The sequence below is a fragment of the Somniosus microcephalus genome, chromosome 9, assembly GCF_052327205.1.
Source record: "Somniosus microcephalus isolate GS21.2 chromosome 9, FLI_Smic_1.0, whole genome shotgun sequence".
NCBI classification, from domain to species: Eukaryota; Metazoa; Chordata; class Chondrichthyes; order Squaliformes; family Somniosidae; genus Somniosus; species Somniosus microcephalus.
Genome location: NC_140995.1, coordinates 166253686 through 166279593, shown reverse-complemented (window position 1 = coordinate 166279593; position 25908 = coordinate 166253686). Strand labels below are relative to the sequence as shown.

The 25908-nt window shown below is 43.0% G+C and overlaps 1 protein-coding gene across 4 annotated transcripts in view; it reads right to left on the bottom strand.

The window, feature by feature from the left end:
* The window catches only part of me1 (malic enzyme 1, NADP(+)-dependent, cytosolic), a 532089-nt gene that overhangs the window by 331864 nt on the left and 174317 nt on the right, over positions 1-25908 (bottom strand). For 2 of the 4 annotated variants that reach the window (XM_085997486.1, XM_085997487.1), the window contains exon 3: positions 18110-18259. In XM_085997486.1, coding sequence (XP_085853612.1) covers positions 18110-18259 — 150 coding nt within the window. Of the gene's footprint in view, positions 1-18109; positions 18260-20041; positions 20113-22103; positions 22175-25908 lie in introns of all 4 variants that reach the window. The other 2 variants (XM_085997488.1, XM_085997489.1) reach the window with 2 other exon arrangements.

The following is a 25908-nucleotide window of genomic DNA, read 5'->3' as shown; positions in this document are numbered from 1 at the left end:
GCTCAAGTCTCTGGAGTGGGTCTGGAACACACAACCTTCTGACTCAGAGGCAAGGGTGTTACCACTGAGTGAAGGCTGAAGGAAGTGAAAGTAAATGGAAATATACCTAAAAGTAGTTGTAAGTGAAGATAAGTGGTAGGATCCAGAAAGGTAGGCAGATTATAGAAAGCAAGTTATACAACCCATAAACTGGAAACTTTGTAAACAAAGTTTAAAAATTCCTACTGCTCCCATTAGCAATTTTCTCTTTACATACCAGCTAATCTTGTGGCCTGAAAATGACTGCCAATTAAATACTGAATTATGGACAGTTTATGAGGCAAATCAGTACCCACTAAGAACTGGTTTAAGACTGTCCAAACTCATTTCATACAAGCCTTTAATGCTGGCAAAGATAAAACACAATCAGTCTGGAGCTAGAATGAAACCCAGCTTCTAGGCATAGTCACCTTGTTTATTTTTTCTTCTGTAAAAAGAGCTTACATTTTTCCCGGATTTAATATTTTCTCTGATGGAATTATATTGTTCCCAGAAAGTCCCAGGAGGAGTATTTTAAACAGCCTGATTTTGGAAAAAATTTAATCTACTAGAATATTGTACAAAAGAATTCTGAACTTCTGGCTTTCAATTAACAAAAACAGAAAACAGAGCCAATAATTTTTTAGACAGCAAATCTTGTGTCTCTCTATTTAATGCTGTACAAAGAAAAGCAACAAACATTGAGAGTTTGGCCCATTTATAATTAGTCCAATAACTAAAGGTCAGATCTTCCCCATTTTCAAAATTGTGACAACATAAGAAGTTGTGTCTATTTTATATGATTAGATCAGGTCAATCCAAATTTTAAAAAAAATCTTCAGCCAACTATGGAATGTCTGAGTCAGATGTTCTCTATTTCATGGCCAAGTTGCTGTGTAGATGGCCAATACACATTCAATAGGTCAACTTATTCAAGATGTTTTCTTTGTCAGGCTACCCCAAATGCAGTCGGTTTTGCGTCCATGGACCATAAGGATACTTTGTGTGAACACATGTATGGTGACAGATGTCTCAAATTTAAACCTCAGTTATTGAGCTGGGAAGGTCAAAACATCAAGAGGAGACACATCTCCCAGATGATTAACTCATTGGATGCCTGCTTGGATGTGGTTTATTAATTACCATCTTCAATAAGACAGGTTCTGTGTTAGTCAAAGGAAAAAAGGCAATGACCATGAAATGGCAGAAATATTGAATAATTACTTTGTTAGGGAGATTAACAAGGTGGAAATTACATTAGAAGAGATCAAAAAAGATAGACATTTAAGATAAAAAGGGGAAAGATAATGAATAAACTAACCAAATGTAGAGGATAAAACCCCAAGTCCGGATGGTTTGCATATTAAAAGTTAGGAAGGGATATCAGAGGCACTTTCCCATTTATTTAAAAATTAAGTGTGAGGTGATGCATTTTGGTAGGAAGAATAAGGAGCCACACACTCCTTGGAAAATAAGTCTAAATGGGGTAGAGGAGCAATGGGATCTAGGGGTGCAGATACACAAATCACTTAAAGTAGCGATGCAGATTAATAAGGCCATTAAAAAAAAGCAAACAAAGCACTGGGGTTCATTTCTAGAGGGATAGAATTAAAAAGCAGAGAAGTTATGTTAAACCCATATAAACCACACTTGGGGAGTATCGTGCACAGTTCTGGTAGCCACATTATATTATAAAAAGGATATAGAGGTACTTGATAAGGTGCAAAGAGATTTACAAGGATGATACCAGAACTGAGAGGTTATACCATCAAGAAAGATTCAACAGGCTGGGACTTGTTTCCTGCAAAAATGAGAAGGCTGAAGGGTGACCTGATAGAGATCTTTAAGATTATGAAAGGGTTTGAAAGGTTAGATGTAGAGATGTTGCTGCCACTGGTAGGGAAATCCAAAACTAGGGGCCATAAGTGAGAGTCATTAACACCAGCGTGGTCCAGTTTGGCCAAATGGCCTGTTATTGTGCTGTACATTCTATGTAAAAGACACTTTAAAATCTGGGGACCTGTAATGGGCCAGTGTTCTATTTACCTTGCCTCTTATGAAAGCTAGTGGTTATTGTAACTCAAATCATCTCATGAAAAGTCCTAGGATGCATTTCTAAGAACAGGTTGAGAGAAGCTGAAAGAATAATTGATGCTGGCTTCGTTTTTAAACCATCAACTTAATTTGCAATTGTGCAACTTTTTGTGCTGAATTTTATTTTACCAACCTTCAAATTTTCTATACAATTTTAACCTGTAACTAAATCTGGACAGTAGTCTCAGCCTATGTCAGATTTAACCTGGTAATTGTCTGTATTCCGAGATGACAAAACTGGGGCATCCCATATTTACTCCAGCTGAGCAACAGGTTGAAGCGCTTGTTTATTCTGGAGAAGAGCAGAGTGAAGGTGGTAATATTAAGGATCATTAAGGGAAGAGATAAATGGAGATAAAGGGAGTCCGGATAATAGTTCTGAAGTCGCAACAAAGTCTAGAACCAGGAGACACAGGCTCAAGCTTACAAAAGGGAAGGTGTACGAATGGTTTAGATTTAACTACCTAAACATGTGAACTGACTGCTCAGGGAGTCAGTGGAGGCAAATAGTGTGGAACACCTGAGCAAATTGGATAAGTATTTAAGGGAGTAAGAAATTGAGGATATTAGTTTATGGCACTGGCCAGAGACTGCAGAATCTTTTTTGGGTCCTGTTGTCTCCTCAGTTCCAATTGGTAGTGCAAGGGTTGGTGGTGTGCTGAGAGTAGAATGTTTAGTTAAATTTACTTTTTAAAAACAATGAAAAATTGTACAGAACACCCAGAAACAAATGCATTTAATTACTGAATTGTGTGAACCGTGATGTGGTTTCACACACTGCACTTCATCCGATTCATGTTTTCCAATGAAGAGAGCCTATATAATCAATAGCACCTTGTTATAAGCAATTATACTAGCGTTTAAAAATTAAATGTTTATTTAAACAACCAAGTTGTGAGGAAAAAGATAGATCCTTTTTCATATTAAACAAACACTTATCCACATAGCCAAGATGTCCCCCCGTCAGACCACAAAATACAGGGAATGTATATAGTCCTATATGGTCACAAGTGCCACAAGTCTCAGGTCTGTCTTAGAGATTCTCTTAGTTACAGCATTGCTGGTCATCCCATGAGCACTCCTGGCATCGTGTTCAGAAGTGGTTTATACTGCATAATATCTAATTATACCATAGCGTTACCCAGGGGTGTAATAAGAGGACCTCCTTGTGATCAGTCTTCTGCATGTGTTTCACATGCACTTCTCCACTCTTTCATTAAGGAATGAGACACAAATTGTTAATTGCTTTACTTTACACAAAGAAAGTTCCACTTCTTTAATTAATCTCACTTTGGAAAGAAAAAAGACAAACCATGCACCCCGTCACTTGCATGAGGTGACTTGTCCGTCTTTGCTATTACCTTTCTTTGTTAACAACTTAGTGATAATCTGTTGATCTGCATATTTGCTTCCAGTTGAGCCCAGGTTTGGACCTCGCATCAACTGTTTTAAAACCACCACCAATTATTTATATAGCGCCTTTAACATAGTAAAATATCCTAAGGCGCTGCACAGGAGTATTTTAAAAAGAAAAAAAAACTGACAGCGATCCACATCAGGATAAATTAGGGCAGGTGACCAAAAGCTTGGCCAAAGAAGTAGGTTTTAAAGAGCGTCTTAAAAAGGAGGAAAGAGGGGTAGCGAGGCAGAGGTTTAGGCAGGGAATTCCAGAGCTTAGGGCCTAGGCAACAGAAGGCACGGCCACCAATGGTTCAGCGATTATAATCAGGGATGCTCAAGAAGGCAGAATTAGAGGAGCGCAGATATCTCGGGGGGTTGTGGGGCTGAAGGAGATTACAGAAATAGGGAGGGGCAAGGCCATGGAGGGATTTGAAAACAAGGATGAGAATTTTGAAATCGAGGAGCTGCTTAACCAGGAGCCAATGTAGGTCAGTGAGCACAGGGGTGATGGACAAACAGGACTTGGTGCGAGTTAGGACACGGGCAGCCGAGATTTGTATGACCTCGTTTACATAGGGTGGAATGTGGGAGGCCAGCCAGGAGTGCGTTGGAAGAGTCAAATCTAGAGGTAACAAAGGCATGGATGAGGGTTTCAGCAGCGGATGAGCTGAGGCAAGGGCGGAGACGGGCGATGTTATGGGGATGGAAGGAGGCGGTTTTTGTTATGCTGCGGATGTGGTTGGAAGCTCATTTCAGGGTCAAATATGACACCAAGGTTGCGAACAGTGTGGTTCAGCCTCAAACAGGTGTTAGGGAGAGGGGCTGAATCAGTGGCTAGGGAACGGAGTTTGTGGCAGGACTGAAAACAATGGCTTCTGTCTTCCCAATATTTAATTGGAGAAAATTTCTGCTCACCCAGAACTATATGTCAGACAATTTAGAGACCATGGAGGGGTTGAGAGAAGAGGTAGTGAGGTAGAGCTGGGTGTTGTCAGCATGTGGAAACTGACGCTGGGTTTTCAGATGATGTCGCCAAGGGGCAACATGTAGATAAGAAATGGGAGGGGCCCCTCTGACCATTCACAGGAAGTGGAAGGGTAGGGACGCCAAATCCCTGCCTGCACAGGGACACGCAGCAAAAAAGAACTTGCATTTATATAGCGCCTTTCACGACCACAGCCCTTCACAGTCAATGACGTACTTTTGAAGTGGTGTCACTGTTGTAATGTGGGAAACGCAATGTGACCAACAGCATGTGATAATGACCAGATAATCTGTTTTTGTTATGTTGGTTGAGGGATAAATATTGGCCAGGACACCAGGGATAACTCCCCTGCTCTTCTTCGAAAATAGTGCCATGGGATCTTTTACAGCCACCTGAGCGCGCAGACGGGGCCTCGGTTTAACATCTCATCTGAAAGACGGCACCTCCAACAGTGCAGCACTCCCTCAGCATTGCACTGGAGTGTCAGCCTAGCTTTATGTGCTCAAGTCCCAGAAGTGAGACTTGAACCTCAACCTTCTGACTCCGGAGAGTGCGCTACCAACTGAGCCACAGCCTGCATTTATAGGCCGGCCAACTAAACCCACGACCCCTTCTTTCGTGGATATCCTCAACAGACACCTCATGTTAGACTTGCATGAATAGAAATGGTTGGTTTGTTAGGCCAGAGAGGAGGTAACAAATTGCTTAATGTCTGCAATCATTGTAGACAAGTTTAAGTGGCTCATCAACACGTCAAACAGTAATAATCAACTCATTCTTTAAGAAAAAGGAATGGGATAGAGGAGATTCAGTGCTGAAAGACTGGATAAGTTTGACAATGGATCATATGCTTAAAATAAACCAGTTCTCTTGCTACAGTGCCAACATAACACCCGAGTCCTTGGGCACGATCTTGCCCTGGGGAGGCAGGACTGCCAGGAAAATGGGGAGGCGGGACTGCCGGGAAAATGGCAGAATCTGGGGGCGGGTATCCATCCCTCCCCCAACCTGCCTCCATGCCATCTTCCCAGGAGGTGAGTAGCCAACCCACGCCAGGTCCCATGTCCTGGAGGCAGGAAGGGGATTACAACCACCGTTAACAGGCAGTTAAAAGGATTATCCCCATTTTGCCACCAGAGGCATGGGCTTCCCGATGTTGGGAAACCCCGCCAGGGTCACCAAGGCGAGCAGTGGGTCTGCGGGGTGCAAAAGTGCACTGTGAAGATAAGTATGAGAGGTGAGTGGAAAGCGTTTCTTCCTGCAGGTTTCAACAGTTAGGGATGTGGAGAGTCTCGCATCTCCGCAGCAGAGATGACAGATGGCTGCTGCATTCTCCGATGCAACAACCATCTAAATTCTGCTAAAAAGAGAGGAGTCTTGAATACAAAGACTCAAACAACATAGAATGTCAGTGTTTGACAGCTTCACAGAGCGGTCAAACGATGACAATTCATCTGTCAAAAATTTGACAGATGAAACGTCATACGCTGACGTTCTCTGTATCCGGCTTCCCCTTAATTGGCCTAAGCCAAGCCCGCTGGGCGGGCTTAAAGTAAATCAAGGGAAAATAGCGTGGGCTGGCCACAAGTCGATGGAGGCAGGACTGAAACCCGACAAGCAGCAGTCCCGCCTCCATTGACAAAAATCAACCTTATGTTTGATTAGTTGGCAAAAAATTGTCCTCAGGTTTGCTGTTGACATTTAAGAGCACCACTATCCTTCATGACTATTTCACGAAAAGTGAATGTGATCATTCCATTGCTATGCTAACAAAATGAAAACCATAGCACTAACAATCCACCTGTGGGGAAAAATGCAGGTCCCTGGGAGACTCTATGGATAAAGAGTTCAAATGATAATAGGGCTTCAGTTTGATGTTCTTGACTTTACAGTATTTATTTGGTACAGCCGAGATAGAACATTAGAACTGTTTAAAATTTCTTCTATAAAATGTCAACAAAAACTTTGTTTTATCTACAAAGTCAAAAATGGTAGCTTTTATTCTGAAAGGAAATGGATTAACTCCTTGCACAACATTTCAAAACCAAATGCTAAACATCGGTGATATATTTGAATACTTGTCAAAACAAACAGCTAAAATGTCAAATAATACTCGACCCATATGTTACATCAAACGGTTTCCTCAAGAAGGTTCCTGTAAGATTTGAAATTTGGCAAGAGCATATGCAGCAAATGTGATATATCCCCTATGGCTAGATGATCAGCAATCTAAGATTTGTAGCTAAATATTTTAAGGAAAAATGTTCAAAAAAATTTCTACCTGGGGCCAACGAAAACTCATCAGATCTTCATAATATATTGTCATTTGCACAAATAGCCTGCATTTAGAAAGGAGGTGCGAGTGAGTATGCACATGCATTTTCTTGTGGGGGAGAAGAGGGGGAAAAGCAAAGGGAAAATATTTGTAATCTGAAGCACTGCCTCCCAAAAATGTGACTATTTAAAAAAGGATTTGCCTATTTGGGAAGTCTGCTAATGACAAATCATGCTAAGTTTTAGCTCAAACAGCTGGCCTATTGAGGTATGCAGTAGGTCCATCAGTGCCAGCTTTCATTAATTTGAGCATGGGCAGTCATCCATCCAAGTTCTGTAGATTGACCCTTGTACTCCATTTTATCACAATATATTCAGCATCAGCCAGAGTACAAAACTAATCAAATTAGAACACGACAACCTAAAGTCCAAGAGTAGGAAGAATGTCAATCCTTCTTCAAAATGAAGGATGGATCAAGGGATGGATGAACTAGTGGTTCTACATTCACTGCAAAGACTACCACACTAGCAGAATGCATTGAAATTGGGCATGTCAACATTAAAAGCCATCAATGGTGGTCCATACATTGGAGACCAGAAATAAGAGTGCATGCGCACACTTTTTTTTTTTTTTTTTTTAAAAAGGAGATATGGGAAACAACGTCATTCAGTTTTGCCATGTTGCTGTGCTCATGTCATCAGCAATGCAGTTCCATTTGCAACTCCTCTGAGAATGAAGCAGTCCATGCCCACATGCAGCAAGACCTGGATGACATTCAGACTTGGGCTGATAAGTGGTAAGTAACATTTTTTGCCACACAAGTGCCAGGTAATGACCATCTCCAACAACAGAGCATCAAACCACCGCCCCTTGACATTCAACAGTATTACCATTGCTAAATCCTTGGGGGGGGGGGGGGGCGGGGGAGGAAGGGGTCACCATTGACCAGAAACTTAATTGGACGTAGCCAAATAAATACCGTGGCTACAAGAGCAAATCAGAGGCTGGTTATTCTGCAGCGAGTGTCTCGCCTCCTGACTCCCCAAAGCCTTTCCACCATCTACAAGGCACAAGCCAGGAGTGTGATGGAATACTCTCCACTTGCCTGGATGAGTGCAGCTCCAACAACACTCAAGCTCAGCACCATCCAGGACAAATCAGCCCACTTGATTGGCACCCCATCCACCACCTTAAACATTCACTCCCTCCACCACTGGCGTACCGTGGCTGCAGTCTGTACCATCTACAAGATGCACTGCAGCAACTCGCCAAGACTTTGACAGCACCTCCCAAACCCACGACCTTTTCCACCTAGAAGAACAAGGGCAGCTGGCGCATGGAACGCCATCACCTCCAAGTTCCCCTCCATGTCACACACCATCCAGACTTGGAACTATATCGCCATTCCCTCACCATCACTGGGTCAAAATCCTGGAATTCCCTCCCCAACAGCACTGTGGGAGTACCTTCACCACAGAGACTGCAGTGGTTCAAGGCAGCTCACCACCACCTTCCCAAGGGCAATTAGGGATGGGCAATAAATGCTGGCTGTCGACAACATGTATTTATATAGCACCTTTAACGTCGTAAAACGTCCCAAGGCGCTGCACAGGAGTGTTGTAAGACAAGAAATTAGACACAGAGCCACATAAGGATAAGTTAGGGCAGGTGACCAAAGGCTTGGTCAAAGAGGTAGGTTTTAAGGAGTGTCTTAAAGGAGGAAAGGGAGGTAGCGAGGCAGACAGGTTTAGGGAGGGAATTCCAGAGCATAGGGCCGAGGCAACAGAAGGCACGGCCACCAATGGTCGAGCGATTATAAACAGGGATACTGAAGAGGGCAGAATTAGAGGAGCGCAGATATCTCGGGGGGGGGTGGGGCTGGAGGAGATTGCAGAGATAGGAAAGGGCGAGGCCATGGAGGGATTTGAAAACAAGGATGAGAATTTTGAAATCAATGCGCTGCTTAACTGGCAGCCAATGTAGTTCAGCGAGCACAGGGGCGATGGGCCAACGGGACTTGGTGCGAGTTAGGATGAATAAAAAAACAATGCATACTCACTGATTTTCTTTAAAGCATTCTCCCTACAACCTGCACCCCCCAGGTTAAAAAAAAAAAACCAGGAGTGACGTACCCTACGATGTCAAACAAAATACTAGCTGTAGATTAGTCATCAGAATTATTTATTTATGTAACATGCAAATTCTCTGTAGCTTCAATATAACATACACTAGAGAAATGCAAATTTGGTTTGCAGACAACATATGCCAACTGTTGACTTTAAAATGTGTGTGTAATAGCTTAAACTCCACCACATTCCCCATATACTATAGAAAATAAACCATTCACACAATTGACAAGGGCACGAAATACAACAGTTTTTCCTTTCAAAATTGAACATTGCCATGCTCCCAACATTTAGCTCCCAAAAATACTTATGACTAGCCTCAATTCATACAGGCTTCTTACAAACCATTTAATAAACAATGAATTTATCATTTTGTGGTTTATTTATATCAATCTGTTGCAATTATTTTCAGCAACATGCAAGTTTAATCAGTACAATCTATAAATAAATGTTTATACATTAAGACCACCTTACTGATTACATTTTTCACAAAGCCAACATTCATAGTTGTCTGATATGGCAGTTCATTAACCACCACCCCCCCAAAATCAGGTTCACGTACCTTCAAGGCCACGAATAAAACAGAAATATTAAATATTTCACTGAAATACAGCACAAACTTTTGGCTGAAATCTTTCACCATTCCATTCCAGTATCCGAACATGATTTTTTTTTTTTTTTTAATGTAAATATGTCTATTAATGCCTTGACAGATAAGCAGCTATAATTAAATGCAGCAGACTATAGTTCTCAATCTTCCAGAAACGACCCAATTATAAACTCTAATCGGACATGATTGCCCAACATGTGGCCCACTGCACTGAAACTATTCCCAGTGATAGTATGTCCAGAATTCCATGGGAATCCCGTATCCCAATTCCAGCATGAGAACAGTGAAACCCCCAGGAAAATGGCAGGGACCCAGTTGTGTCAGTCTTGGAACTTTCTTTTTGCCTTCTAAGAGGCAAATAGCAGCTAATGGGTAGAGTTCAGGGAATTATCTCCCTTAGTTCCTGCAACTGGAGCTGAAAGTACACCCAGTGTAATAGTGCCAGCTTTTGTGACAAGTGAGCGGAGACATACCGGCCTCCATAAATGTGCATGTGGGTCCACTCAGGGCCTGGACATCAAAGCACTCATCACTGCAGCTGGGCCTCCTCCATGAGTCATAGGAGCATTGCCAGGGTCAGAAGGGACATCTGGCAACCCCTCACCGCCACCCCTCCCAGGTAAAAACCACAGGCAAGCAGCGTCAGTGTCAGAGATGCAACTAAAGCGGCGCTTGTACCCACCTGACCCACACTAGTCAGGTGTTCCCCAATCACCACTAAACTCCGATTAGGGCAGTGCTGGATGGCACCACCCTGGCAGGTATGCCGGGAACACGATCTGAGAAATTTCAAGGCCAGCCACCTGCTTTTAGATGAACATCTTTGTTATTGAAAGCAAGAGCTCATCCATAATTACAAATTATAACCAAAACAAATTCTAGCTAAATCACATACATTATTTTCTTTTCAGAAATGTTTTTTCTGCTACAAGAACAATACTTACCACAGCCGAGACTCTTGGCTCGTCAGTGAAGAATAACTCACTTGGAAATACAGAAAAAGGGAATATATATACCCGGTCAACATAACCAAATGAAGTTGTTCAAGTAATTGGGGGTGAAAACAGTGCTCTTATACTCCAGATACTCATGTAACATACTGAGCAGTGTTTATGATGAAAAGCGAGGGGAGAAAAAGAGGAAAAAGAGAAAGGAGGAAAGTAAAACTTGTATTTATATAGCGCCTTTAAACATTGTAAAATATCCCAAAGTGCTTTACAGTAGCATTATCAAACAAAATTTGACACCAAGCTACATAGAGATATTAGGGTAGATGACCAAAAGCTTGATCAAAGAGGTAGGTTTTAAGTAGCGTCTTAAAAGGAGGAGGAGAGGCGGAGAGATTTAGGGAGGAATTCCAGAGCTTAGGGCCTGGGCAGCTGAAGCCATGGCCACCAATGGTTGAGCGATTAAAATCAGGGATGTTCAAAAGGCCAGAATTAGAGGAGCGCAGATAGCGGAGGGTTGTGGGGCTGGAGATGAGATGAGAGATAGGGAGGGGCGAGGTCATGGAGGGATTTGAAAACAAGGGTGAGAATTTTTTAAAAGGTATTGCTTAACCAGGAGTCAATGTAGGTCAGCGAGCACAGGGGTGATGGGTGAACGTGTCTTGGTGAGAGTTAGGACACAGGTAGCAGAATTTAGGATGAGCTCAAGTTTACGGAGGGTAGAATGTGGGAGGCCGGCCAGGAGTGCGTTGGAATAGTCAAGAGGTAAAAAAGGCATGGATGAGGGACACATATTATAGCACTCTGCTGCTCAACTGTAAATTTAAACAACATTTAGAAGTGCATACACAAAAGCTTCAGCTGATCATTTTCCATGCAGCTAGCCAAAGTATAAAGATAAAACGTTCTAAGGGAAGTTCTTTTGAAGGTACTAAATACATGGTTTTCCATGAGTCACTGTTTTTTGGTAATTTCATGAAAAGACAATTGTGAATTGAAATTCCTAATTGAAATAATTTGTTAAAGATTCCTCATTTACATGATAAAGTTTTATAACTTGCGTGATAAATCCTGAAGTATCAATATGCTGTAAATATAGGTTGGGAAAACAAATCCTGATCAAGTTACCTTTGCACGATACTCAGAATTGTGCAGTGCAAACAGTTCTAAAATTGTGCAACCATTTAGTTAAACTATAGTAGCATTTTAAAAAAATTCTTCCAACATGCTACTTTTCCATTTGTCTGCATTTTTTCTTTTGCAACGAATAAAATGTTGGATCGATGATGGCAAAGCCAGCATAATATCAATGAACATAACAGGTCAACAATTCAGATGCCGAGAGTTCTAGATACCATATTTGACTCTCCGCATTAGCTGTAACATTAAGTGTTGGGGAAAAATTGCACTCGTTATATTTACAGCTACTTCAGGATATCCACTTGGCGTCAATCACCAGTGGTAATTCTTTATACTACAGTGATCAACAGCCAATTCAGCTCATAATTAGGGGTGAAACAGCAAATCCCTGTACAATTCACAATCACAAATTGCAGAGCTAATTCCTTGTGTTGTAGAGTCCAATTTGGCCTCGATATGGTGGAAACCTACAAAAGTGCTCAAAGGAATGCCTCCCACTCAAATTGCTACTGTAGCAGAAATTGTATACCAACAAAAGGAGGCATTGCCCGACAAATAGATTTACAAGGCATTACAAATTACTTGCATCCAAAATGGAACATGGAAAAAAAATGCAATTTACTCAAAGCCTATTTCTTGCCTACTGTGGCCCCATCTGCCTGTTCAAAAGATACCATCACCATGATTTGAAGGAAAAACAGGAATTCTCACTGCATCCTGGCCAACATTCATCTCTTAATCAACACCATCAAAATAGATGATCTGGTCATTTATCTCAGTGGTATTTGTGGGGCCTTGCAGTGCAAATTGTCTGCTGTGTTTGCCTACAACTTAAACAATAATTCATTGTTGTAATGCACGTTGGAACTTTTTTTTTTAAATTTTTTTTTTTTTTTAATTGCTATTTGGATGTGGGCAATTCTGACAAGGCTGTGTTTATTGCCCATTCCTAGTAGCCGAGGAGGTGGTAGTGGGCTTTCTCCTTGGACTGCGGTTACGGTGGTTCCACAAGTAAAATCCATTCATTCGAATGAAGTTTGCTTTTTAGCAAAAGAGCAACACAGTGTGCAGTAGCAGGTTGCAAAGTTACAATATGTTTCTATCCCTGTTTAGTTGATATAGCCGGTTATTGTTCATGTTTGAATTAATCATCATTCCATCTGACTATTTAGCCATGGATATGTATTGGTGTTTCTCTCCTTCTGTACTACTCTATTAATCATCATTTGTAGAGCTTTTAGTTAGTGAGAAACAAGTAATTAAGCTAAGAAACCTATGCATTTTCAACGGATACCAGAATCCTAGGACTAGGAATGATTGACTTCATTATTTTTTATTTTTTTTATTTTTTATTTTTTAGTGCCAGCTCTTTCACAATCTGGTCGAAGGCTAGTTCTTGGCAAGTATTTATAGCACTGGTTAGAGAATGCACATTAGCAATTGGTGGTTCATAGCGAATCTAATCTTTCATTAGCGACAACTTGTCAACATGTAATGTCAAATTTTGATAAACATATACCAGTTCACAACAGAAGAACATAAAAGAATCAGGGAATCGTGAGAAAGGGCAATCAAGTGATCCTTCTAGATGACATATCTGTCACAACAGAACATTTATTGGGAAAATGGATAAAGTATTTATTTGTATTTGAGTATTTCATTTATGTAACAAATCTAAGTGAATTTATAATTGGACTAAAAAGTTGCCATCATTTATTATCTGCCCAAACCACCTGGACTGCTAAAGTCACGTTCAGTCATAAGTCACGACTAATTGGTTCAAATGGGAGCTATATATTTGACTACCCCTGGAGCGGACATTAGAAAATATACTGGTTGCCGTGTCCGCTTTTTTTGCAGCCAAAATTACTCTGGCAATACGAACTGTAACAATATTAAGAATCCACGCAAAAGAGAGAGAGTCTGGAATGTCTCAACATAAATGGCTATTTAAGCCAGGTCAATGACATTTAAGATGGAATTAGATAAAAAATTTGACGTAAAATATTATAAAAAGGCACGAGAGAGCAGGAAAATGGGATTAGAACAGAAAGCTGAAATACAGAACCAGCACTGCCACAGGCTCCTTTTCTGCTGAAATTTCTATGATTCTATACCAGTTTCAGCCAAGACAATAAAATACATAGAACCTTACAGTACAGGAGGCCACCATTAAGCCCATCGTGCCTGTGCTGGCTCTTTGAAAGACCAGTCGCGCTTAGTTCCACATCCCTGCTTTTTGACCAAACTCGAGTTCTTCATCAAGTACCTGTCCAACTCTATTTTAAAATTATTTATGGAATCAACTTCCACCATCTTTTCAGGCAGAGCATTCCAGATCCTTACAACGGAGCGAAAACAATTCTCATCTCCCCTCTAGATCTTTTGCCAATGATTTTGAATCTAGGACCTCTGGTTATTGACCCACTCGCCAGAAGGAATATTTTCCCCCACTCGCCAGAAGGAATATTTTCCCCCATCTACTCTATCAAACTATCTCATCATCTTGCAAACCTCTATTAGGTCACCTCTTAACCATCTCTGTTCCAAGGAGAACAGTCATAACTTTTCCAACTTCTCCTCATAACTGAAGTCCCTCATCCCTGGTAACCTCCTCTGTACCCTTTCTAAGGCCTTTCCATCTTTCCTGAAGTGTGGTGCTCAGAATTGTCCACAATACTCCAGCTGACACCTAATCAGTGATTTATAAAGTTCTAGCTTTTATATTCTATTCCGCCATTTATAAAGACAAGTAGCCCATATGCTTTTGAACTTGCCCTGCCACCTCTAAGGATGTGTGTATACGGAAACCAAGGTCTCTCTGCTCATCTACACTTTTCAAAATCACACCATTTACAGTACACTGTCTTTCCATATTAGTCCTCCCAAAGCACTTCTCCACATTGAACTCCATCTGCTATACTTCTGCCCATTTCACCATCCTGTCTAGGTCACCCTGAAACTTATAATGATACTCATCATGATCTACTACTTTGCCAAGTTTCAGATCATCTGCAAACATTATAATGCTGCTCCCTACACCAGAGTCTAGGTCATTTATAAAAATTGCAGAGTAATGGACCCAAAACTGACCCTTGAGGAACACCAGAGAAATCCACCTCCCAGTCTGAAAAACATCCATCCACCACCACCACCCGCTGCTTCCTGTCACTGAGTTAATTTTGCATCTATACCACCACTTTCCCCTTAATTCCATGGACTTCCATCTTAATTAGCCTCCTGTGTGGCACTTTGTCGCATGCCTTCCAAAAGTCCATATATAGAACATCTACTACAATACTTTGATCAACCTTCTGTTACCTCAAAGAATTGAATCAAGTTCGTCAGGCACTATTTGCCTTTAACAAATCCATGCTGGCTCTGAGTAACACAAGCCTTTCCAATTGAAAGTTTAATTTTGTCCGATAATGGTTTCCAATAACTTCCCCACCACCGATGTTAGGATGACTGGCCTGTAGTTTCCTGGTTTATCATTTTCCCATTTCTAGAATAGTGATCACATTAGCAACCCTCTAGTCCTTTGGCACTGCTCCTATAGCCAATGAGGATTGAAAGATTATGACCAATACCACAGCTGTTTCTACTTTTGCTTCTTTCAGCAACCTCAGATGTATTCCAGCTGGACCAGGTGACTTATCAACTTATAGTAATGCTAATCTTTAGCATATCTTTTCTATCTATTATTTTGTTCATAACTTCCCTCTCCTCTTAGTGCAACCTTCACATCATCCACTTCCTTTGTGAAGGCAGATCCAAAGTACTCACTTAATAATTTTGCCATGTCCTCTGCCTCTACATGAAGATTTCCCTTTGGTCCTTAATAGGCCCAACTTATTCCCCTAGCAAACCACTTACACTTTAGAGGTTTATGAAAAGTTTTAGGGTTCAATTTAATGTTGCCTGCTAATCTTTCCTCATCACCTCCCTTATTAACTTTTTCTATTCCCTCCTGTACTTCCATAATCTTCCTGGTTATTAATTGAATCTGGCATTTGCCATAAGCCTCCTTTTTCTGTTTTATTTTAACTTTTACATCCTTTGTCATCCAGGGCGCATTAGCTTTGGATGCTCTACCTTTTCCCTTCAAAAGGAATATGCCTAGTTTGTACCTGAACGCCCCCCATTGCTGCTTTATCTGGCAATTGCCTTCTTAAAATCACTGAAATGAGCTTTTCCCCAGTTGAGCATTTTTACACATTTATCAGGCCAATGCCAAAGTAAAAGGTATGCAACTTCGCCTTTTTATTTAAACAATTAGAACATACTCTGCATGACAAACAAAAAATTCTAAGTCACAACATGCTCGAGGAGGTAGCAGGTAAAGCACAGAGCCACTTTCTTCCCCCCTTTTCCATGCACTGTTTTAGATAACTAAAATCTGAAGAGAACACTGTGGGGCACGTAAGTAGCTTACACTGACATGTTAAAAGGTGTGCTCTGAAGCAGCACTGCCACAAGATACTACGGGCTGGATTTTGTCAATGGGGAGCTATTGGAGGCGGGACTCCCACTTGTTGGGTTCTAGTCCCACCTCCATTGACTTGTGGCCAACCCACGCTATTTTTCCTTGATTGACCTTGTTAAGCCCGCCCAGCGGGCTTAGCAGGCCAATTAAGGGAAAGCCAGTGCCGTTTCATCTGCCTTCCTGACCAGAAAGCAGAGGGTGCAGCTTTTGACAGTTCAGCAGCCATTCTGCTTTCTGTGCCGGTGAGCGGAGGGACTCGAGACCTGAAGGGAGGAAGCCTGCAGGAAGAAGTAAAAGGTAAGTAAAAATTAAAACACTTTACACACACTTACCTCTGCACACATGCACCCATCACTCACCTGCACAACGGACATCTCGACCCCTCCAACCCCTGCAGACTGACGGCCCGCCTCGCTGACCCTGGCGAGGTTCGGAGCCATCGGGAAGCCCACACTTCAGGGCTCAAAATAGGGATTAGCCAAAAACCTGCCCTCCTGGCAAGATGGCATGGAGGTGGGTTGGGCACCTGCCCCCAAATTCTGCCATTTTCCCGGCAGTCCAGCCTCCAAACCCGCCTCCCCAGGGCTGGCAAAATCCAACCCTACATATATGATGCATTGGATTGTACACAAAAGGTGGGATGTGGACTTGCTGGACATATGGTTGTTTGGTTACTCTGCTAATTTCTAATATCTGGATGAGTTCTTGCTTCCAGGCGAAAACTGTACAGAACTCTCAGGAGCAGTGTCATGCCACCGAGGTCCTCTGAATTTGAGTGCTGTCCAGATTTGATGAAACAGCTGAACATTGTTACCTTATGCATATACTCACTAACATAAAAAGGCAAATAATGGCACAATAGAATGACACACAGTATGTAGGCATTTTACATCCTGAAACCATTGCAACATATTAGGGGGGCACGGTGGCATAGTGGTTAGCACTGTTGCCTCACAGCGCCAGGGACCCGGGTTCAAATCTGGCCTCGGGCGACTGTCTGTGTGGAGTTTGCACATTCTCCCTGTGTCTGCGTGGGTTTCCTCCGGGTGCTCCGGTTTCCTCCCACAGTCCAAAGATGTGCGGGTTAGGTTGATTTGGCCATGATAAATTGACCCTTAGTGTTAGGGGATTAAATACGTGGGGTTACGGGGATAGGGCGGGATATGTGTCGGTGTAGGCTCGATGGGCCGAAATGGCCTCTATCTGCACTGTGGGGATTCTGTGATTTTCCTTTATTCTTCCTATAGGGTATTCCAAAGATAAGTTTACATCATCTGATGGCAGTCAGGCAGTCAGTAGGTTTGATCATACACACCACTTGGCGTAAGCATAGATCCAAGCACACTGGAGCATTTAGATAGCAGGTTTAAGGAATGAGTACTGGGTGAAAACAATGAAGCAGGTGGAATTGGCAGCTGAGGAACAGCAAGAAGCTGCCCAGGGTCACAGTCAAAGGCTTTCCTCTGCTGTATAGGCAAGGAATTGGGGCTCAGCTGGGCCTGTCTTCAGAAGGGAAATGAGTGAAGGTGGTGCCTCTTGATGCTTTGTTTGTCCGTCCGTCCGTGGGCAGAAGTTGTGCAAAAAGTGCAACTCTCCACCCGCAGAGGCACTTCATCTTGGGCGGAGAATTCTTGACAGATCGCAAGTGCCAGTTTTCAGCGCATGCGCTTTGCATGCCTGAAACTGGCACTTGCACGGCCCCTACGCACGCACCTGTGGGGGGGGGGGGGGGGGGGTCGGAAAATCTGGCCCAGTTTGTTTTAGGAAGTGTGAAAACATCCATATAATTTTTGGGGGGGTTTAACAAGCAACACTGAGGTAGTGTTGGTACCAGAATGCATCTACTTGTTATAGTGCACTCAAATAGTCACTGATCTGTTATTAAACTTATTGGTGCCCAACACACATTGATAACAGCTATAATTGTGAATGCCACTGCAAAATGTAGATACATTTTCTTTAGTTTTAAGTTTGAATGACCGATTGATGCACCGCGACACACATCCGTTGTGAAGACAGTCACTTACTTTGGTCTGCGAAGTGCAAGTCCATATTGTTGACAAGCCAGGCCCACAGTTGGCGTGTAAATAATGGGCATGAATCTCTCAATGTCTGAAGTCAGCACTCTGTAGAAAAGCTTTTCATTTCGGTCTTGAAGGGCCATTAGAAATATGTACCTTAAAACGAAAGTAGTACAAGAAAAAATAAATTTGTAGCACTGAAACGAAGCAGCTGAAACATTCTATTATACCAATTATAAAAAACAGAATGCTAGTATTTTTTAAACCATGTGATTCTTTTTAAACCTGTTGCTGCACTAGAATGTGAACTCAATTAGGACAACATTTTCCTCTAATTTCTATTGCTTTATTCTTGTAATTACGTGCAAAATGGACAAAAGTTTTGCCAACTGAGGTTTTAAAAGCTAAATATAAAATGGAAGATTGTAAGATGTGCACTATCTAATTCAATTATCTTTTGATAAGTGGCTGCCATAGTAAATTTGAACACTTAATTTTTAACTCGAGAATCTGGACTTGAATCCTACCCATATTTATGGGTACAGGTCTATTGTATGGTAGCTTTAAAGTGAGTTTGGAGAGGCTTACTCCTGTTCCTGGTGGACACACATTCACAGCAGGAGCAGTCAAATTCACCAATTACAAAATAAAACATTTACTCCATGACCATAATATTTCAGATGTCAACCGAAAACAAAAATCACAAGTTGCAGGAATCACCCACAATGAATCTCAGTCATTTAACTTGCAGCATTCACTACCAAGGCTACAATAGTAAAGTCTAATGTGAACTTGCATCTATACGAGAGCATAAACACTTTTTTTTTTTTTAATTTTTTAAATGACAATCAACAAGAGTTATACTACAATATTCTGCACTTCATCTGATGTTGCCATCATAAATTCAAAATCATTAAATTAATTTTGAATACAGATATCCTTTAAGCAAAGTGGGTCTCTTCAAAATATCTATGAACTTTGTGGCCTTTGCCACTTTAGATATTGTGCAGCGTCCCATTTTGTTCAAGCTGTAGTGAAGGCACAGAGACTGGTAAAGTCCAGCGTTCAATCCCTAGTTTACGCTCAAATAGTTCATCTTAATTGGAACAGCAACGAGACATTCATTCCACTCCCAGTTGTTATTCTGCAATATGTTTATGTGGATGCCTGGCAAGGATATCTCAGACCAGCTGTGAAACCTACCTTCATTTCCCTACCACTGCCCAAATGGATGAATAGAACAATATTGGAAGTAACAACAGATTCACTGCCCATCTTGTATATCTCTTCATTACTAATAATGAAATTGTTCCAATGTTACTGCAGTAGGTTGCCAAGGGAGTACTCCTCTGAAGTTGACAATGGAAGCCAGCTGAATGAGCTTTTAGCATTTGGCCATGAATGCAGAGAGAAGCGAATCGTCAAAGAATGCAGAAATGTCCATTTAGTACATAAACACTTCTTTCCACTAAAAATCTAACATTTTTGTAAATTCTATAGCCAAATCATTTTGTGTGAATTCTACTGTGCTGAAAATGTGGTGCCAAAGATGTAAATCTGAGGCTTGGTTCTTCATTTGAGAATACCATTGCATGAGCCCAAACTCCATTAAAAGGAGCACCAAAAATGAGCTGAAATTGGTCAGTTTGGGTATCTTGGGACATAATGGAATCTCACCAAAAAAGTAACAAAAGAAACTTGAAGCTCCAAGTGTTCAACTGCACCATTGACCAATATTTTCCTTCGTTCTTGGATTTTACAACTGACATTGGCAAAAGGTTGCATGAAGATTTTCATTAGAAATTGGAATACAAAATTGGCATAAAAGGAAGATGTCAAACAAACAGTTATTTAGAATACACATGCTTTGCTGCACTGTAATTGAAGCACTTCAACTTTGATTTTGACCACAAGTCAAGATTGCTGAATATTTCCTACCTCTAATGGAATATTATGCATGTGGCTGAAACTGAAGTTGAGTATCCGTTTAATGGTATTTTTTTTTATTCCTGAATGCAAATAAAACACACATTTTAAAAATATACCATTCCTCGTCAACCTACATATCTGCGCCATCAAGACCGCTTACTTCCACCTCCAGAACATTGCCTGACTCCACCCCCGCCTCTGCTCATCTGCTGCTGAATCGCTCATCCATGCCTCTTACCTCTAGACTTGACTCTTCCAACACACTCCTGGTCAGACTGCCATCCTCCATAAACTTAAGCTCATCCAAAATTCTGCTGCCCGTATCCTAACTTGCACCAAGTCCCATTCACCAGTCACCCCTGTACACGCTGACCTACATGGGCTTCCAGTTGAGCAACGCCTCCATTTAAAAATTCTCAACCTTGTTTTCAAATCTATCTGTAACCCCTTCACGGTTCTCTAGATATATGAGAGATGTGGTCTCTGTTGTAGACAGTATTCTATAGTCCAGTAAGGAGATCACTACTACAATGGCTTAATTCCAATTATCTTACTTTATAGTTTTAACGTCAGACAGTATAAGATGATTACGGGTCAATGATCTAAATTAGACATTTGCATACATTAGAATGAATCTAGACATAATAAACATACATTCTCCATTTACATGGATTCAAAGGAGAATCTGTCCCTGTGTCCAAATTCGAGTGCACTCTTTCGTTGGCGCGCTTAAGTTGGAGCTCATGGTATGTATAATGTCTGCAAGACTTACGACTCCGAACCCCTTCATTGAATTCTCTTCACGATCACTGAATCCCACTTTGAGTTCTGGATGCAGAGCTACTAATACGAAGGGCGGCGGCCGAGTTTGGAAACCCGGGACGGGATGCGGCAGCCATTTGCCTCCCGAGCCCTCTTTTCAGAACTCCTGCCCTCTTCTCTTCCAGTCGCTCCTTTTTCCCTGCTCGAAAAAACCCGACTCCACCCCTTCCTCCTGGGGTTTCTGCCTGGAGACTGCGCAGCCTCACTGTCTGCAACAGTTGATACTGGTGCAGAATTATGGAAAGTCTGCTCTTAGTCACATTGTGTCCTTAAAAGTTCTTGCCGTACCTTCACATGGGCAACTTTAACCCAGGGATTTATAACAATGATAATAGTGTCTAAGTTAAAGATTGATAACCATACTTAGCGTACATAACATTTCCAGTGGGTATTACATATCCATGGCCTCTCCCCTCCCTACCTCTGTAACCTCCTCCAGCCCTACAACACTCAGAGATCTCTATATTCCTCCAATTCTGGCCTCTTGCACATCCCCGATTTATTTAAAAAAATAAAAAAAACACTCCACTTTTGGCGGCTGTGCCTTCAGCTGCCGAGAACCCAAGTTCTCAAATTTCCTCCCTAAACCTCCTCTCCACCTCTTTCCTCCTTTAAAGGCGCTCCTAAAACCTACCTCTTTGGCCAAGCTTTTGGTCACCTGCCCTAATATCTTATGTGGCTCGCTGTCAAATTTTGTTTGACAACACTCCTGTGAAGGCCTTGGGACGTTTTACTACGTTAAAGGTGCTATATAAATACAAGTTGTTGCCCAGAAATTCGGGTCGGAGGCTTCCCGCGGGTGCAAGCCTCCGACCTGCACTTACCTAGCGTGCCAGCCGTTGTGCTGTGGGCCCGCGTGGGATTCCGATCCTGGGCCTGCTCCAACTGCCGGCGTGCAGTGCTTGCGTATCCCAGGGGCGCAGTTAGTTCAAAGTGTCCCCTGGGATCACGTGGGCCTTGGAGAGCCAATGGTAGCAGGGAATCTGTATTCATAGATTTGACAGGAAGACCTGTCAAATCTATGAATACAATTCAGCCCCAAAACATAACAAACTTCAAATAAATTTTTTTTAAATCACATTTTTAAAATAACTATAAATTACATAAAATAACTATTTTAAACAATAATTTAAATTTGAAAAAAATTACAGTTTCTAACAGGGCAAAAAATAAACTTACCTTTCTTTAAAGTATTTAAAAATAATAAACGTGGAAAAAATGTTTTAATTTTACTTAATTCACCACTTACCTTCTTAAAAGCAGGCCTTGTGACTGCTTTTTAAAAGCGTAGCTCCTGGAGACTTACCCTCCCGGAGAAACCTGCAAAAAATAAACAGAAGTTCCAGGCATACGCGCTGCACGCGTTCGACCCGTGAACCCCTTCCTTTAAGGGAACGGAAGTTCCGGTTTCCCGCACATGCGCAGTGCATGCATGAAACCGGCACTTTCATTGGGCCTACGTGAGAGTACCCAGCATGTACTCACCCGTGGGGACCCGAATTTCTGACCCATTATATTTACTCAAAATTAACTTTTAAGCTACTCAAGTCTCAATAGAAACATGCAGGACCTTTCAAGAGTTACTTTCAATGGCTTAAAATTTGGGCTCAAATAGAAATCCCAGCTAAACACAGTCATTAAAACTATACACTAGCTGAATTTCACTTGTCCTCAATTACTAGCAAGTGCTTCATAATTTCATAACAGAAGCTGGGAGAATGGAAAAGTCTGGTAGAAAATTGACATTTCTTGTTGGCCAATTATAGGGGGGTTGGGGGAGAACATTGACAGCTCGCTTCCTAATTTTAGGAAGCCAGGGAGATGGAGTGGGAAGAGAATCACAACGGATACATATAGGAAAGGAATCCAAAACTTTAAAACAGTGACCACACTTTTGATAAATTTAAATTAATAAGAATACGCAAGTTTTCTTTTAATTGAGAAAACTGATCAACTCACCAAGGTTGAAGAGGTACAAGGTTAATCACTAAGTTTTTAAAAATTAAATCGGCATTTATACGTTAGCAGTATGAACTAATTGAAAAAACAATGTCATGCTGCAATACAGTCTCCGTGCAGTTTTGAATTTCCTATGGCTTTGTTCATGGAGAGTCAGAGGCCACAATGGAGGCGGGGAGAAAACTCTGCAGTTTGGCAATACTGAAGTAGGGAGAGAGAGCAACCAAGAGCATCATTTCAGAAGGCGGCCACAGCAGGGGATTCAAAATAAGCCCCACCTACAAGACTCAAGCTCCAAGCCTAAGAGAAAGATTTAAGAGGGCAAGAAACTTATAGGTAAAAGAAGAGCCTGTAGGAACTGGGGTTCCAAGCCGAAGAATTGAGTTCAACTCAGAAAATCAAAAAACAATAAAATTTAATGAACAAACGAAGCTGTACAAGAAACTGTAGGATACAATGCAAATAGGTCTGGTCTGCTTGAAAGCCTCTCTGGAAACTGCTAGCAGGTTCCGAGCTCTGACGTCATCACATTCTTCCCGCCGTTGAGAGATCACGTGACGGACGGCATGACGTCATCACGCGGAGTACAGGAAAAGAAGCCCTAGTACAGTTAACAGATACATTAAAAGGTGCAGCCCCCAGCTGTACTACATTGCTGTAAAAAGGAATTATATACAACTGTCCGTAATCCTCTGGTGGTTCCGCCACATGCGCCCCCCCAGAATTGCTTTTAACAGAGAAGGTAAGGCGAGAAGGGGGGTCTGACGAGTCTGTCCGACCAACTGCGATACCCCGGCAGCTGGAACGGAACGCGAGAAGACGAAATGGCCGTTGGCTGTGGTTGGGATGACGCCGCAGGCGGAGAAGAGGAGGCCGGCTGTGGTCGACCCGGTGAGGCGGGCACTGGCGACTCGGCGGATGACTGGCTGTACTGGACCGGCAGTCGACGGTGGACGACCAGGACGAGGCGGCTGAGCGGCGACGACTGGTTTGCTCAGATCCAGATGCACCGGTTTCAACCGGTCGATGTGGTCAGGTTTACCACCGTCGACTATGAAGGACTTGTCACCTGACGAGCTGACGCGGAATGGACCCATGTAAAGTGCTTTGAGCGGGTTTTTGCGAGCATCCTGCCGAATGAACACGTATTCTGCGCTCTTAAGATCCACCGGGACATGGAAGCGCTGCAGGTCATTATGCGACGTAGGCACTGGGATGAAATTCCTAGCCGCTTCCTGGTGGCAGACGAGCTGCTGAGCTGGGGACTAAGGTTCCGTGTAAGGAGGAAGAAAATCGCCAAGCACTCAGTGGTTGGCCGTAAACCAGCTCTGCTGAAGAAGAATGCAGGTCGTCCTTAGGCGCCATGCGAAGACCTAGCAGCACCCAAGGGAGCCTGTCCACCCAACTAGGCCCACGGAGACGAGCATGCAGTGCGGCTTTAAGGGACCTGTGGAATCTTTCACAGACCGTTCGCCTGTGGACGGTAGGCGGTGGTACAATGAAGCTTGGTGCCCAAACCTTGAGCTACGGCGTTCCAAAGCTCAGAGGTAAATTGAGGCCCCCGGTCGGAGGAGATGTCAGCCGGTACCCCGAACCGAGCTACCCACGACGAGATGAAGGCTCTGGAGACATCTGCCGCTGTGGTGGCAACCAAAGGAATTGCCTCTGGCTACCTGGTGGTGCGGTCTACCACGGTAAGGAGGGGAGTGTACCCACGAGAGGAAGGGGGGAGGACCAACCAGGTCCACGTGCACATGGTCGAATCGACGCTCCGAAACCGGAAAAGTGGCGACTGGGGCCTTAACATGGCATTGTATCTTGGACTTCTGGCAACTCACGCAGGTATTGGTCCAGTCACGAACGTCGAGATGCATGCCCCTCCAGACGAATTTCTTTGCCATGAGTTGTTGTGATGCTCTCATGCCAGGGTGTGACAACCCGTGGATAGGGTCAAAAATTCTCCTGCGCCATTCGACTGGAACGATTGGACGTGGGACGCCCATCGAGATGTCACAGGAGTGTGGTCCCTGCGGCCTGGAAACTGACATCAACCACTTGTAAGCTGGAAGGCGTGGTCCGGTATGCCTGCACTTCAGGGTCTGCCTGCTGTTCTTTTGCCAAACCAACATAGTCGACTCCCAGGTGTACTGCGTGGAGCTGGGCAGCAGGAGAGACAATCCGCCACCAGGTTGTCTTTGCCCGAGACATGTTGTATGTCGGTTGTAAATTCGGATATGTACGTAAGATGACGTTGTTGCCATGCTGACCATGGTTCTGCTGTCTTGGCCATCGCAAAAGTAAGTGGCTTGTGGTCTACAAAAGCCGTGAATGGGTGTCCTTCCAGTAGGAAGCGAAAATGGCGGATGGCCAGAAACAATGCCAACAACTCCCTATCAAAAGTACTATACTTGCGTTCGTTCTTCCGCAATTGGCGGCTGAAGAAAGCCAGTGGTTGCCATGTGCCGTCGACCCACTGCTCCTGTACTGCCCCGACGGCATAATCAGATGCGTCGGTGGTAACGGCAATGGTTGTGCCCGGAAGGGGATGTGCCAACATGGTCACAGCAGCCAAAGCGTTCTTAGTGTCGAGGAAAGCCTGGTCCATCTGGGGTGTCCAATCGATCGGGTCTTTGCCCGATTTACCTCCGAGGGCCTCGTACAAAGGTTGCATCAACAATGCCGCCTTGGGGACAAACCGATGATAAAAATTGACCATTCCCAGAAATTCCTGGAGGGCCCCGACGGTCTGAGGAAGAGGAAACGAGGTGACTGCTTCCACCTTCGTGGCCAGCGGGACAGCGCCTTCGGAGGTGATTCTGTGTCCCAGGAAATCAATGCTGTGTAACCCAAACTGGCACTTGGCCGGGTTGATAATAAGGCCATGTTGGCTGAGACGAGAAAAAAGGGTAATGTGTTCTTTCATGCTGTTGCTGGCAATAAGGAGGTCGTCTAGGTAGACGAAGATGAAGGGCAGTTTGCGCAACACTGAATCCATGAGACGTTGGAAGGCTTGTGCTGCATTCTTCAGCCCAAACGGCATACGAAGGAACTCAAAAAGCCCGAAAAGGTGTGATGACGGCAGTTTTGGGGACATC